The sequence below is a fragment of the Melanotaenia boesemani genome, chromosome 16 (genome assembly GCF_017639745.1).
Source record: "Melanotaenia boesemani isolate fMelBoe1 chromosome 16, fMelBoe1.pri, whole genome shotgun sequence".
Taxonomy (NCBI): domain Eukaryota; kingdom Metazoa; phylum Chordata; class Actinopteri; order Atheriniformes; family Melanotaeniidae; genus Melanotaenia; species Melanotaenia boesemani.
The window spans coordinates 1,285,703-1,298,885 of record NC_055697.1 but is presented as its reverse complement, the minus strand read 5'-3'; the positions used below and the strand labels follow the sequence as shown (position 1 = coordinate 1,298,885).

Here is a 13,183-nt window from a genome sequence, read left to right as displayed (position 1 = left end):
CAGATTATCAAGAGAAGCCTTTTACCCATAAGTCTCCCCTTGGCAAAGCAGATTGGTTCGGCACAGCACAGCAACCAGATCATCATTCTGTTTGCAACAATGCTGGACAGGACAAGTTAAAAAAGTCTTTTTGTTTGAAATGTGGAACCTAAATGCATATTTTCTGGTGTGGAAAAGTTTATTTTCTATTACTAACATACCATATTCTGGCAGACTGAATTCAATATTAGCCATTGCTCTGTCTCAACTAAAGTATTAGATAAACAACTTCAACAAGGAAAGAAAACCCTCTTTAAACAAGTTAAAAATAACTTTTTGGATCATTTTGATGGACCTGTGAGAGCCTTCAGCTGCTCTTTAGTGATATTTTATAAAAATTTAAATCAGGGTTGACACAAACTGCAGAGCCAGCTGATTGTTTCAGCAGATTCAGTTCTGCTGGTAGACGTAATGCCGTAACCTGATGTTCTTCTGTTCTCTGGTGGATACCATTTGCAGTACAATTATTTTGACATAATTAAATGGTAAAAATACAATCTTTCTAATATACTGTGAATGAATTGGTACTTTACAAATAAGCTGAATTGAGCTGACCTCCATATGGAAATGTGTTGTTCTAATGTTCTGATCCATGCAGTAAACACCACTGTTGGAGCTCCTTTAACCTGCATCCACATCCCTATATTAAGAATCTCCGTTCTGAGATCTGCTGCTTTCAACCCATATCTGAACAACCCTGGTTTTCTCCAGGAATCCTCTCATCAAACGATAGTGTGGTAGTACAATATTTATTTTCAGTTTAAGTGTTACATGTTGAGAAACAAACTTACAGTTGTCATCAGCCACAAATTTAATGCAGATAAAGAGTCGAGACCAATTCAATGTATTCAACACAACAGAACTGGCAAACCCAATTTTACATATATATACATAATGTTTATGTACATATATCGTAGCACTAGACTTTAGGACTGCTGAGACAGTGTTGTGCAGAGGCTGGTAAGAAAAATTAAAAACACCTTCAAATGGAAACAAACTTACAGACACATGCTGAAAGGCAGCAAAACACTCACAGAATGAAAAGAAAGAAGAGGAGGAGGAGGAGGTCCGTTTGACCAGACACCTCAGTGAAACCGATCCATTTACCAACCCTGCTGCAGGAATGCAGAGAAACACACATTCACACCAACACATACACACTTCTCACCAACCTGCCACCAGAGGACAAAGAAAACAGCCTCTGACAGGTCTGAGATGGGGCAGGGCGGATCATCACCCCTCAGAGACAGGACCGACAGACTGACGGACCTAACTGGTCTGGTAGTGCGGCTACATTATGTACAGTACAAATACAACTTTATCTGCTTCTCACATCAGATCCAGTCCCTCTGATCCGTCCTGTCTGTGGGGGGTTCAGGCTAACGGGCCTATCGAGGGGAAAAAAAAGAGGGGGGGGGGGGGGGGGGACAGGCCTGCAGAGGAAGGTGGTGGTAGGGAGGTGGGGGGGTTTGGGGGGGGCGGGCAATGGGAGATAAGTGGTTCTTCTCTCAGCAGCATCCTCCTGATGAAGTCTTGACAGAAGTGCCTGGCGTGAGCTTGACATTGGGTTTCTCCCCGCCCCCGGCCGTGGCCCCAGGGCCCATCCTCTTCTTGATCTCGGCAGCCATGGTCATGAAGGCCTGCTCTACGTTGGTGGCATTTTTGGCGCTGGTTTCCAAAAAGGGGATTCCAAGAGAGTCAGCAAACTCCTGGACAGGAAGAGAAAAGATCAAAACTTTCAGGTCAACAAAGTGGTCTTATAAAGAGAAAAACAACAACAATCTCTGTGCTCATCTAAAGTCTCCTGCAGGACTGTGGAAAAAAAAAAAACAAACACTGGTTTTCTGGTCCTAACTGCAGGGGTTGCTGATGCTGGTCCTTCGCCTGGAACATTTTTAGGGAGAAAAGCAGACCAAAACCTGTTATTGAGCCAGTTCAGTACTAATTGAGTGGTAAGATGATGCAGCTAAATCTGTCCATGAACACCACACCTGTCCGACTGACGCGACACCTGGAGAGAGGCAACCATGACACTTCCCTCCACCGTTGTCACGGTTTTGATCTCAGTTCACCATGACTGGATTTGACTTCCCTGTCTTTGGAATTGACCATGAAAAAAACTGACACGAGATTCTGATTTAATCTCTGATTTCTGCAAACAGAGGGTGAATAAACATTTACTCCAACCAGAACATGTTACCCTGCTGTGGTTTGGTCCTTTCGCTGGTGGCGTGTCAGCTATACTGCTCTGACCCCACGGTTTCTGCTGGCATTGCTTTGTTCGCTGCGTCAAGTGACAGATCCGAAAGGCTTGAAAATACACCAATTACATGTGTAAACGACACAGGAGACGGACAAAAGTGTCCACCCACGTATCCGTCTTCTGCGTGGAGCATAAGACGGATGAGCATTCAGGACACGTTCACTCTGCAGGTCTTTACTTTTTACTTGCTCACATTCTTACTGAAATTTGAAGTGTGAACAGTCTACGGCCCCAGAGGGATCCACATGTGCAGACCTGGTTGTGGACCTCTTTTCCTGGCAGTGTGAACGTAGCCTTAGTGTGAGTGTGAACACACACTGATTAGATGCTGATCAGTTGGTGTGAATTACTAGAAAGAAAACCTGGTCCAGGCAGGTGAGGGTGAACACAGAGGAAACGTTCAGCCTCCTCAGACAGAAATCATCTGTTAACTCTCAGTTTCACACAGTTCTACCAACTATCAGCATTATGCTGTACGTATCCTGGAAAAAGAAGATAAATCCAAGTGTGGTACCTTTGCTGTTGTGTAATCCACCACCTTCTTTGTCGTCAGGTCACACTTGTTTCCAACCAATAACTTGTTGACGTTTTCACTGGCGTAGCGGTCTATTTCCTGTAGCCACTGTTTGACATTGTTGAAGGACTCCTGACAGAAATAAAAAATAAACCTCAGCTCTGCTGTTATAGGACTTCGGTTTGTTTTAAAGCAGAAAACAGTTTTTACCCAGACATGAAAACAGAATTAATTCAGTTAACCTCCTGTCTCTAGATTTTAGAAACCCCAGTTTTAGAGGGAATCTTTTACTTTACTGAGTTTCCAGAAACACTAAAACTAAAAAGATTAGAATATCGTGCAAAATGATTTTTTTTTCAGTAATAGTTTAAAAAGGTAAACTAATATAATATATAGACTCATTACATGTAAAGTGAGATATTTAAAGCATGTATTTGTTATCATTTTGATGATTATGGCTGATGTGAAAACCCAAAAATCAACATTTCAGAAAACTAGAAAAGTGTGAAAAGATTCAATGTTGTAGTCTCTAAGTGCTGCCCTCTAATCAGCTAATTAATCTAAAAACAAAGAACTCCGGAGCATCTAGATGGTCTCAGTCTGTTCCAGTAGAGTCCAGCATCATGGGGATGACAGCTGGACAGAAACCATCACCTCCCTCCACCAGGAGGAAAAGCCTCAGCAGGCGGCTGCAGAAGAAGCTGGATGATCGAAGTGCTGCATCAAAGCTCATCAAGAAGAAGCTGAGAGGAAGGAGAAGCTGGAACAAGCAGCAGCTGGAGAGGACGGTCAGGAAAAGCTTCACCAGGACTGGACTGAGGCTGGAGTTAGAGCTTCCAGAGCCACCACACAGACGGATCCTGGACCTGGACTTCATGTCGTCGTCCTCTAGTCCAGCCGCTCCTGAACACAACGTCAGCAGCGTCTCACCTGGACTAAAGAAACCAGGACCTGGTCTGCTGAGCAGTGGTCCAAAGGGTCTTTTCTGATGAGCAAATCTTGCATTTCGTGGAAATCCAGGTCCCAGAGTCTTGAGGAAGACTGGAGAGGCAACAATCCAAGACCCTTAAAGAGCAGCATGAAGTTTCCACAGTGGGTGGTGATGTGGGAGCCATGTCCTCTGGTGCTGGTCCACCAGGCTTTATTAAGTCCAGAGTCCACACAGCGTCTACCAGGAGGTCTTAGAGCTCTTCATGCTTCCTTGGTGGAAATGTGGACTTTATTTTCCAGCAGGACTTAGCACCTGCCCACACTGCCACAAGAACCAGAACCTGGTTCAAGGACCAATGATTACTGGGCTGGACTGGCCAGCAGACTCTCCAGACCTGAACCCCGTAGAAAATCTATGGAGCGTTGCAAAGAGGAAGATGGGACACATGAGAGGGAGCGATGCAGAAGAGACGAAGGACTGAAGCATCCTGGTCTTCATTCCAGCCAGCAGGACCACAGGCTGTTAACATCCACGCCACAAGACCTGGGTTCATATGCAGGACTAGACCGAGACCCGGGTTCATGTGCAGGACTAGACGGAGACCCGGGTTCATGTGCAGGACTAGATCGAGACCCGGGTTCATGTGCAGGACTAGACCGAGACCCGGGTTCATGTGCAGGACTAGACAGAGACCCGGGTTCATGTGCAGGACTAGACCGAGACCCGGGTTCATGTGCAGGACTAGACAGAGACCCGGGTTCATGTGCAGGACTAGACGGAGACCCGGGTTCATGTGCAGGACTAGACGGAGACCCGGGTTCATGTGCAGGACTAGACGGAGACCCGGGTTCATGTGCAGGACTAGACGGAGACCCGGGTTCATGTGCAGGACTAGACGGAGACCCGGGTTCATGTGCAGGACTAGACGGAGACCCGGGTTCATGTGCAGGACTAGACGGAGACCCGGGTTCATGTGCAGGACTAGACGGAGACCCGGGTTCATGTGCAGGACTAGACAGAGACCCGGGTTCATGTGCAGGACTAGACCGAGACCCGGGTTCATGTGCAGGACTAGACCGAGACCCGGGTTCATGTGCAGGACTAGACCGAGACCCGGGTTCATGTGCAGGACTAGACCGAGACCCGGGTTCATGTGCAGGACTAGACCGAGACCCGGGTTCATGTGCAGGACTAGACCGAGACCCGGGTTCATGTGCAGGACTAGACAGAGACCCGGGTTCATGTGCAGGACTAGACAGAGACCCGGGTTCATGTGCAGGACTAGACTTTTCACATGGTTACAGTTCTGTGTTCAAAATCTATTTTTTTATTGATTTCATGTAATATTCTAGTTTTCTGAGATGTTGATTGTTGGGTTTTCAGCAGCTTTAAGCCATAATCATCATAATTATAACAAATGCTTAACAAATCTCATTTTGCATGTAATGAGTCTATATTCATTTTTTCTGTGATGGTCTGGCAACCTGGCCAGGTGTACCTGCCTCTCACCTGCTAACTGCTGGGGTAGGCTCCAGCTCCCCCGCAGCCCTGAACTGGACTCAGCGGTAGAGGTCATGGATGGGTGGAATGTATTAGTTTCCTCTTTTAAACTGAATTTAAAATCAACCAGCCAATCAGATTCTTTCTCATTGCTGTCAATCACCCTATCAGATGGTAGAAATTCTAGACTTCAGAAAGACCTGAGGTAATACCCGGTTAGATGGTGATCAGTAGTACTGACCTGGTCTGTGACATCGTACACCACAATGATACCATGGGCACCTCTGTAGTAGCTGGATGTGATCGTACGAAACCTCTCCTGTCCCGCTGTGTCCCACTGTCACAGGAAAGCAAGACGCCAGTTAGACGTGACCGTTGCTCACTGACTGCTGATTCTGTCAGTTCCATCACATCTCCCATTTTCATAATCCCACCAAACTGCTGCAACAATATACAACATTCTACTTAAAATAGTGAGAAGTACTTCACCTTGACCTTCACTGGAGTTTCCATGTACATACAACCATTATATTTCATGCTCACAGACACAATACAGGCTTAAACAGATCTCCATGTCAGTTCATACAGAAATAGTTTATCTTCACATAATAAGTGAGTTCAGATTTAACATGGGCCCGGTTCCACATTCAGACCGACATGATGGTGGAGTTTTACATCTTACAAACCCACTCTGGGCCTAAACATGAAGAAAAATCCTGTTTAGTGGAGATGTGTCATGTGGTTCAGACACGCCTGGCTACGTGTGTGTGCTTAAACAGTTTAATGTGAGGAATGATTAACTACTGGCTAAAGTTTGATCGAAGCAGTCAGACCTGCTGGAAATCTAAGTGAAGTTTATGTGAGCGTCACTAAGAGATCAGGTCTACATGATAAGACCCAAACCTGGACTGGATTTAAACATGTAGCCCTCAAAGAAATTTTGGTTGCGTGTACTTTAAACTTTTCCTGTTCTGCAGAAACAGCAAGTGTGTGTTAACACAAACCATTAAAGCTGCTCCCATTCACCCACTTTGCTTTGTTTCAAATAAATGTGTAAAAACTGGCTGAAAATCTGACCTGAGGTCTAAAATATCGGACTCATCAGGTGAATGATTAGACTGTGCCGAGCTTGAATGCTGACAGCTTGTAAACCAGAGTAAAGCATCCAGGTTTTATAATTAGCAGCTTTTGTGTAACAACATTCATATTTTAACGGCTCCATCTGTGTGTCCGCATTGATATAACGTTATAAAAAAATACAGCCTATTCACTACAAAAGAAGATCAGCTACATGGTCACTGGTAGCGAGCCCAGTGCACACTGACCACGACATTAACATTTTCATATCAACCCAGCAGGACAAGTTTAACATCCATGTGACGTGGTGCTGGTTTGAGATTTTATGTAGGAGTTAAAAATAAAAAGCTTCATGATGTCAAACTCATCCAGTTAACGACGTCCAGAGAAGGAAAACAGACATAAAACCTGACGGAAAAGCTGCAGGTTACTTACAATCTGAAGTTTGATGGTTTTTCCATCTAGCTCTATGGTTCGTATTTTGAAGTCCACACCAATAGTACTAATGTAACTTTCTGTATATGTGTCGTCCTGCAGAGGAGAACATAGTCGGTTAGATGCCGCTCACACAGCACAATGCTAACACAGTACCCCGAAGCTTTACACACCAACCAGCTTTACTTTGTGTTATGAAGACTTAGTTAACTATGATGGTTTTTAATTATGTTAAAAAAGAAACTGATAACTAAGATTTACTGTCAGCATGAAACCGCTGCAGTAAGATTTCTAGAGACTGAACCTGCTAACAGACATATTTCATTAACTCTTCTGGGAGGAAACTTACTGCAAATCGTAGAAGAAGGCAAGACTTTCCAACACCAGAGTCACCAATCAGCAGGAGCTTGAATAAATAGTCACTGGAAAGGAGATAAAACAGAAAGACGAATGACAACTTTATTTCAAACAAGTTGCTAAAACTGTGCATCACATCCATCAATGAAAAAGAAATAAAATAACCACAAATGAACAGAAAAGCAAACTACATGTTGTAAAAGGAGAAGTAAAACTTTTTAGATCCTACCCCTTTCCTAAAGTTCGTTACACTTAAAGAAGATAAACTATTTATATGAATATATGAGCAGATATAAATATATTAACTATACATTTTTACTTATACAATTAATATAGAAATATATAAAATGTATGCACAGTACAGTCAAAAGTTTGGGCACCCTTTCCCATTGGATCTAATGTGTCCAAACTTTTGACTGGTAGTGTATATAAAAATATTAGATACAATTATATATATTCTATTCATATTCACATATTAAATCATGTATCAATACTGATACATTTACACTGTGAAAACAAGTCATTTTCTAACAGTTTATAAATGTTAAGACTACTTTAACAGTGTTAACCAAGCCCAGTTTGCTCAGAGCGGTTTCACACTGACATAAAGAAATAAGACGCACATAAAAGTCTGTTTCTATTCAGAGATGAAGATGAAAAATTTCCAGTTTGAAACAGTGAGGCCAAGCTGGGGCTGTGCCGGACAGACGGGTAGGCACTCCACTTCTATATGAGGATAATCCAGCTCATGGACCCACCTTAACGCTACAAGGCTGCCCGCCGCCAACATGTCCAGCTACACCCTGCTCTGCTAACATTTACTAAGCTCATCTCAGTTTAGTTTCTTCTCCAAACTGACCCTGTAAACACACACACACGTTTACATGTTAAAACCCTCTGCAGCATTTCATGAACCAACCTCAGTAAAAAAGAGCAGGAGAGCTGCAGGAATCACCTGATGCTCCCAGTAAACATGGGAAACCTGCTACTGGTTAACCCCAGCATCAGCAGATTAATGTATAACTTCATTATCACGGATTACCTGAAGCCAGTAGTCTAACACATCATCCTACTTTCTGGCACCAACTCCCTTCTCTCTTCTTATTGTAATAAATTCCAGTCATTCTCTCCTCATTAAGCCAGGGGCTGAACAAAGCTGACCACTCACTGCTCAACACAACCGGAGAATACGGACCAAAAACAAACCAAACTGTGCTCCAAACCACATACAGAGTTCACCGTATTACCTTAGTCCATGCAACATGTTTCTCTAAACTAAAGTTACCACCATGCCTGAGTCTGGGAGACTCATCTTGATTCCAAACCTGAGACATGACACTGAAGGTAGCTTCTGATTCATGTAGAGCGAATACACTACTTTTCCAGGGAACTTTACCACCTTAGACCAGGTCCTGTTCAAAAACTACAAAAGTTAGTATGTTCAAATCTGGACTGAATTAGTCTCCGTTCACACTGCCAGTGTTTGGTTTGCTTTGAACAGACCGTGGTCCACCTCCACAGATAGTACGACTCGTTCGGTGCAGTGTGAACACCAGCCGTACTATAATGCGAACCAAAGGAGTGGGGGGTCTCAATCCAGTGGACCAAAAAGAAAGTGACGTATGCCAACCACAATAACACAGCAATATAAAGAAGAAGAAGAAGGAAGTGATGAAGAGTATTGCTTCGGTAGGAGGAAAAACAAAGTCCATGGAATGTAAAAAAATAAAAAAAATAAAAAAAAAGTAAATGTTTTGCACAGGAACCCCAAGACCAGAGTCCTGCAAGGGTCCAATTTTACCAACCGCCACCCATTCATGTGATCCTGTTGTTTAGTCATTGTTTTGTTTGTTTTAAAATAAAAGGAAAAGGCAACACAGTAAATATATTTAAAGGCTTATTTTAAGCAGAACTTGCTCATAACATTTTTTTAAACTTGCATAATATTGCAGTGAACCACCAGGCTGCCTCCATAGTCTCTGTTGTTTTGCCACTTGGGTGGTTTATTCATTTTATTGGCTGATCGCTGCATAAACAAGACATCATCCACCATCTCTGGTTTCAGCTGTGTTCTCCATTTCTGAATCACATAACCAGCAGCAAAAAAATCTATAATTGGCTGCACTAGATGCCGGGATGGCGACAACATTCCTCGCAATAAATACAAGGTTTGGAAATACTCTGCAAGGCTTTGCAGTAAAGCTGACCCTGGTGCGTGATAAGTAAAACACCAAAATAAGAAAGGAGAAAAACTAATCCTTAAATATCCACCCGTATCTGTGAAATTTAATCCATGCAATTTTTACCCACAAAACAGCGTTTCTGCAGGTTATCCGTTGGTACCTGAACTGTTGCAGAACTCAGCCCAGGACTGCATCATGTGATTTGTGTACGTTTCTATGCAGCGACGGAGCCGGCAGAAGTGGAAAGAGTTCCTTTTTTGGTCCTGACCAATCAAGGAACCTGCTTTTCTTTTTCTTCCTGCTTTTTTATTATTGATCAGTGGTTGTTTTGGGGAGTATCGCTCCCTAGTGACGTTGTCCAGGTGGTTTGGTCCGCTGCAGTTTAAGTGCAGTTTAAGAGCCCAAACCAAAAGATGGTGCAAAATTTTTGGGAAATGGCTGCCCAACTGAACTGCGTTCCCGGAACTGTCCTGGTGTGAATGCTCTCTTAATCCAGTTGTGACGAATAAGGTTCATTTTGTGGGGATTTTCTGTCTAAAGTGGCCTGTGTGCTAAATAATCCCATAAAATAACCCTTATTTCTAGTGATCCATTTACTTGACCATCGAATCGGAACAACTAGGAGTAATTAATAATTCTAACATTCTGATCTGACATGTTGACGGGAACTTCTGCTATGTGATATTCCGGAAATCCTGGTCTACATTTTCCAGTCCATTATCTTATTTCTTTCAAAGTACGTAGTGACGTAACTTCTTGTTATAGTCACAGTCGTAGCATTAGCCGCTAACGTGGGAGCTAATAAGCTCCAACATAAACTACATGTAACTGTTTTACTTGGTTTATATTTTCTGCTGCGGCACACCTTCCTGTTTTTCTTTTATGTTCGGCTCATGTTGTGACTTCTTTCTTTTTAATGAAGGACATTGAAAAGACAGAAGCAATGCAGATTTTTGCACAAGAAAATAAACAAATTAGATATACATGAACAAAGACATCAGATTATTAAGGAGCAATGTGGGTATGTTAATCTGATTTCTTATAATCAGATTATAATGTTTACATCAGGGTTGTCCAGCCCAGGGGCCTCGAGGGCCACAATCCTGCAGATTTTCTATGTCTCAAATTAATGGGTCATAATAAAGAACTTCATAGGCTGTTGGGTCCATTTAACATGAGTCAGATGTGTTGAAGCAGGGAAACAATGAAAACTTGCAGGACTGCGGCTTTCAGGGCTGACAATTCATCCACTAGTGGACATTCAGAGTTCACTCCTGAGTTCTGACATCAGTTTCAGACACATCTGGTGGCGGTACTGCTCCACTACAAGGTTGTTTAGAACCCCCCTACACGCCCAACACACTCACACAGCTTTCTTCAAAAGCTCTCGCCTCCTCTTAGGTTGTTGCCCTCGTTATCGTCGTGTCCGTCCGTCTGTTTGCGTATCTGTCCATCTGTGTGTCCGTCCGTCTGTCTGTTTGTGTATCTGTCCGTCTGTGTGTCCGTCCATCTGCTTGTGTATCTGTCCGTCTGTGTGTCCGTCTGTGTGTCCGTCTGTGTGTCCGTCCGTCTGCTTTTGTATCTGTCCGTCTGTGTGTCCGTCTGTGTGTCCGTCCGTCTGCTTTTGTATCTGTCCGTCTGTGTGTCCGTCTGTGTGTCCGTCCGTCTGCTTTTGTATCTGTCCGTCTGTGTGTCCGTCTGTGTGTCCGTCCATCTGCTTGTGTATCTGTCCTTCTGCCTGTCCGTCTGCGTGTCTGTCCGTCTGCTTGTGTATCTGTCCGTCTGTGTGTCCGTCTGCGTGTCTGTCTGTGTGTCCGTCCGTCTGCTTGTGTATGTGTCCGTCTGCTTGTGTATCTGTCCGTCTGCGTGTCCGTCTCTCTGTCCGTCTGTGTGTCCGTCCGTCTCTTTGTGTATCTGTCCGTCTGTGTGTCCATCCGTCTGCTTGTGTATCTGTCCGTCTGTGTGTCCGTCTGTGTGTCCATCTGTGTGTACATCCATCTGCTTGTGTATCTGTCCGTCTGTGTGTCCGTCTGTGTGTACATCCGTCTGCTTGTGTATCTGTCCGTCTGTGTGTCCGTCTTCTGCGTCGAGCATAAATGAGCCTTTGAGGTGAGCGTGTAAATGGGGCTCAGTGATATAAGAAGATTAAAAGTTTCACTTCAGAAATTGCAAGTTAATGGATCTAAATGTTTTGTAGAATATTTTAGATATGATCAGAGATGAGATCAGATTGTCTTAAAATTTGTAGTTTTTGACCAGGACCCTGTTTAATGCAGTCAAGGCCGCTAAAAAGCAGCAAACTGCCCTTTAGGCATAATCAGAAGCAAATAAATCTGTAATAAATCTGAAGGTAACTTGTCAACAGAACATGAAAAAAGATTTTTTTTATTCCAATCTGACATTTAAAAGGATTTCAGACCTAGTTGAGAAATATTTAAAGTTTTATATGCAAGTTAGTTATTAGTAAAAGATAAAGTCGTCCACAGAGGAATAAAGAAACCAAACAAGGTAAAGGTAAGCACAAAATGGGAAAAAAAAATAAAAATAAAAATAGCAAGAGGCACTGGACTGTCAGAGAAGCCCATATGTTTATGAAGAGAAAAGCAAAGACAGCTGAAGTCAATGATTACTCAACACTGCTGTGAGGAAATCTCGGGCCTGTCCCGTGGCATGTGACCTACACATGACTGAGAGGCTGTGGACAGGCACACACCACACCTTATGACTGAAAACAGTCATCCACAACACCTCATACAGCCTGAAACCAGTAACCAGAGGACAAAAACCTGCTCCGCGATGGCAGCAGGGACAGGTGCGCCGGTAGACTGAGCGGTCACACCTCTAGAAACCCTGAAGGCATTTTCATTACGATTTCATCAGTCCACTCAGCTAATGTTGGCAGGGGTAGTGAACTGAAACCAAGCATGGACCCTGAACATTGCAGGTTAGAGTCAGCTCACAGAGAAATCTGGGTCCTGTATTTACATCTCTGCGAACCTGAACCGCTGTTAGTCAAATCTGCCAAACAGTTGCCGAAACATAAGCTAACATGGACGACGAACACATTTTCACTTAGGATATGAAGTAGTTAACATTCCGCATCCTGGCTGTGTCCGTAGACGATGTTCTGTGTATAGCAGGTGTCTAGAAAAGCTTCAGTCAGTTGATGTTCCACGTTTACTCGGTTCAGCTGTCATTGTTAACATATTTGTCAACCTAACTTGCTTGTTAGCATAAAGCTAATCTGAACCAACTGATCACGGCGCTGTGAAGTATAATACTTACTATTCGGGGTTCATTGTTGAGTCGTTGTACAGTGTCTACCCTCTGGTCAGATGTATGTTCTCCTCGGAGTCCTTAAAATTGGGACGATGACTAGCTTGGACTGTTCCCTGGACCGCGGCCGGCTAGCTGCTCTCTATAAAATTCCAAAATGGCTGCAACTTCAACCAGGAAACGGCTAACATTAGCCAGCCGGTTGGCCAAGGAAAAAAAGAAAAGAAAAAAAGAAAAGGGTTTTGGTTTAACTATTCTTAATCTTTTAAACAAACGTGTTAGTCGTTCTACAGGCTGAAGCGGAAACGAGTAACCAGGATAAATATGGTAGATGTGCGGCTAACCGGCTCTGAGTGCGTCGTTACTGCACCAGCAGACTGTCAGGAGGAGGGATTACGTCATTTAGTGAAACGTGGCAGAGCGGAGTCGGTTAGCGCCCCGTGTCAGACCACATACACACTACTTCCGGGTACAGACTTAAACACAACCTCCACTAAGGCTGTTGTACTGTTTGCTTACGCTGCAAAGTAAGGTTTGTATTTACAGGAGAGTACTTCTCCATCCAACAGTAGTTATAACGTAATCAGCCTGTCACCTGGACCCTCTGT

The 13,183-nt window shown here is 43.6% G+C and overlaps 1 protein-coding gene across 1 annotated transcript; it reads right to left on the bottom strand.

Moving 5' to 3' along the window:
• Positions 1-772: 772 nt before the first annotated feature.
• LOC121655229 (ras-related protein ORAB-1-like) lies at positions 773-12,979 on the bottom strand. Its single transcript, XM_042009723.1, has 6 exons — positions 12,585-12,979; positions 7,109-7,181; positions 6,760-6,855; positions 5,489-5,584; positions 2,817-2,948; positions 773-1,748 (listed from the first exon to the last, which is right to left on the bottom strand). The coding sequence occupies exons 1-6, from the start codon at positions 12,596-12,598 to the stop codon at positions 1,548-1,550; spliced, it is 612 nt and encodes a 203-aa protein (XP_041865657.1). The 5' UTR covers positions 12,599-12,979; the 3' UTR covers positions 773-1,547.
• Positions 12,980-13,183: the final 204 nt, after the last annotated feature.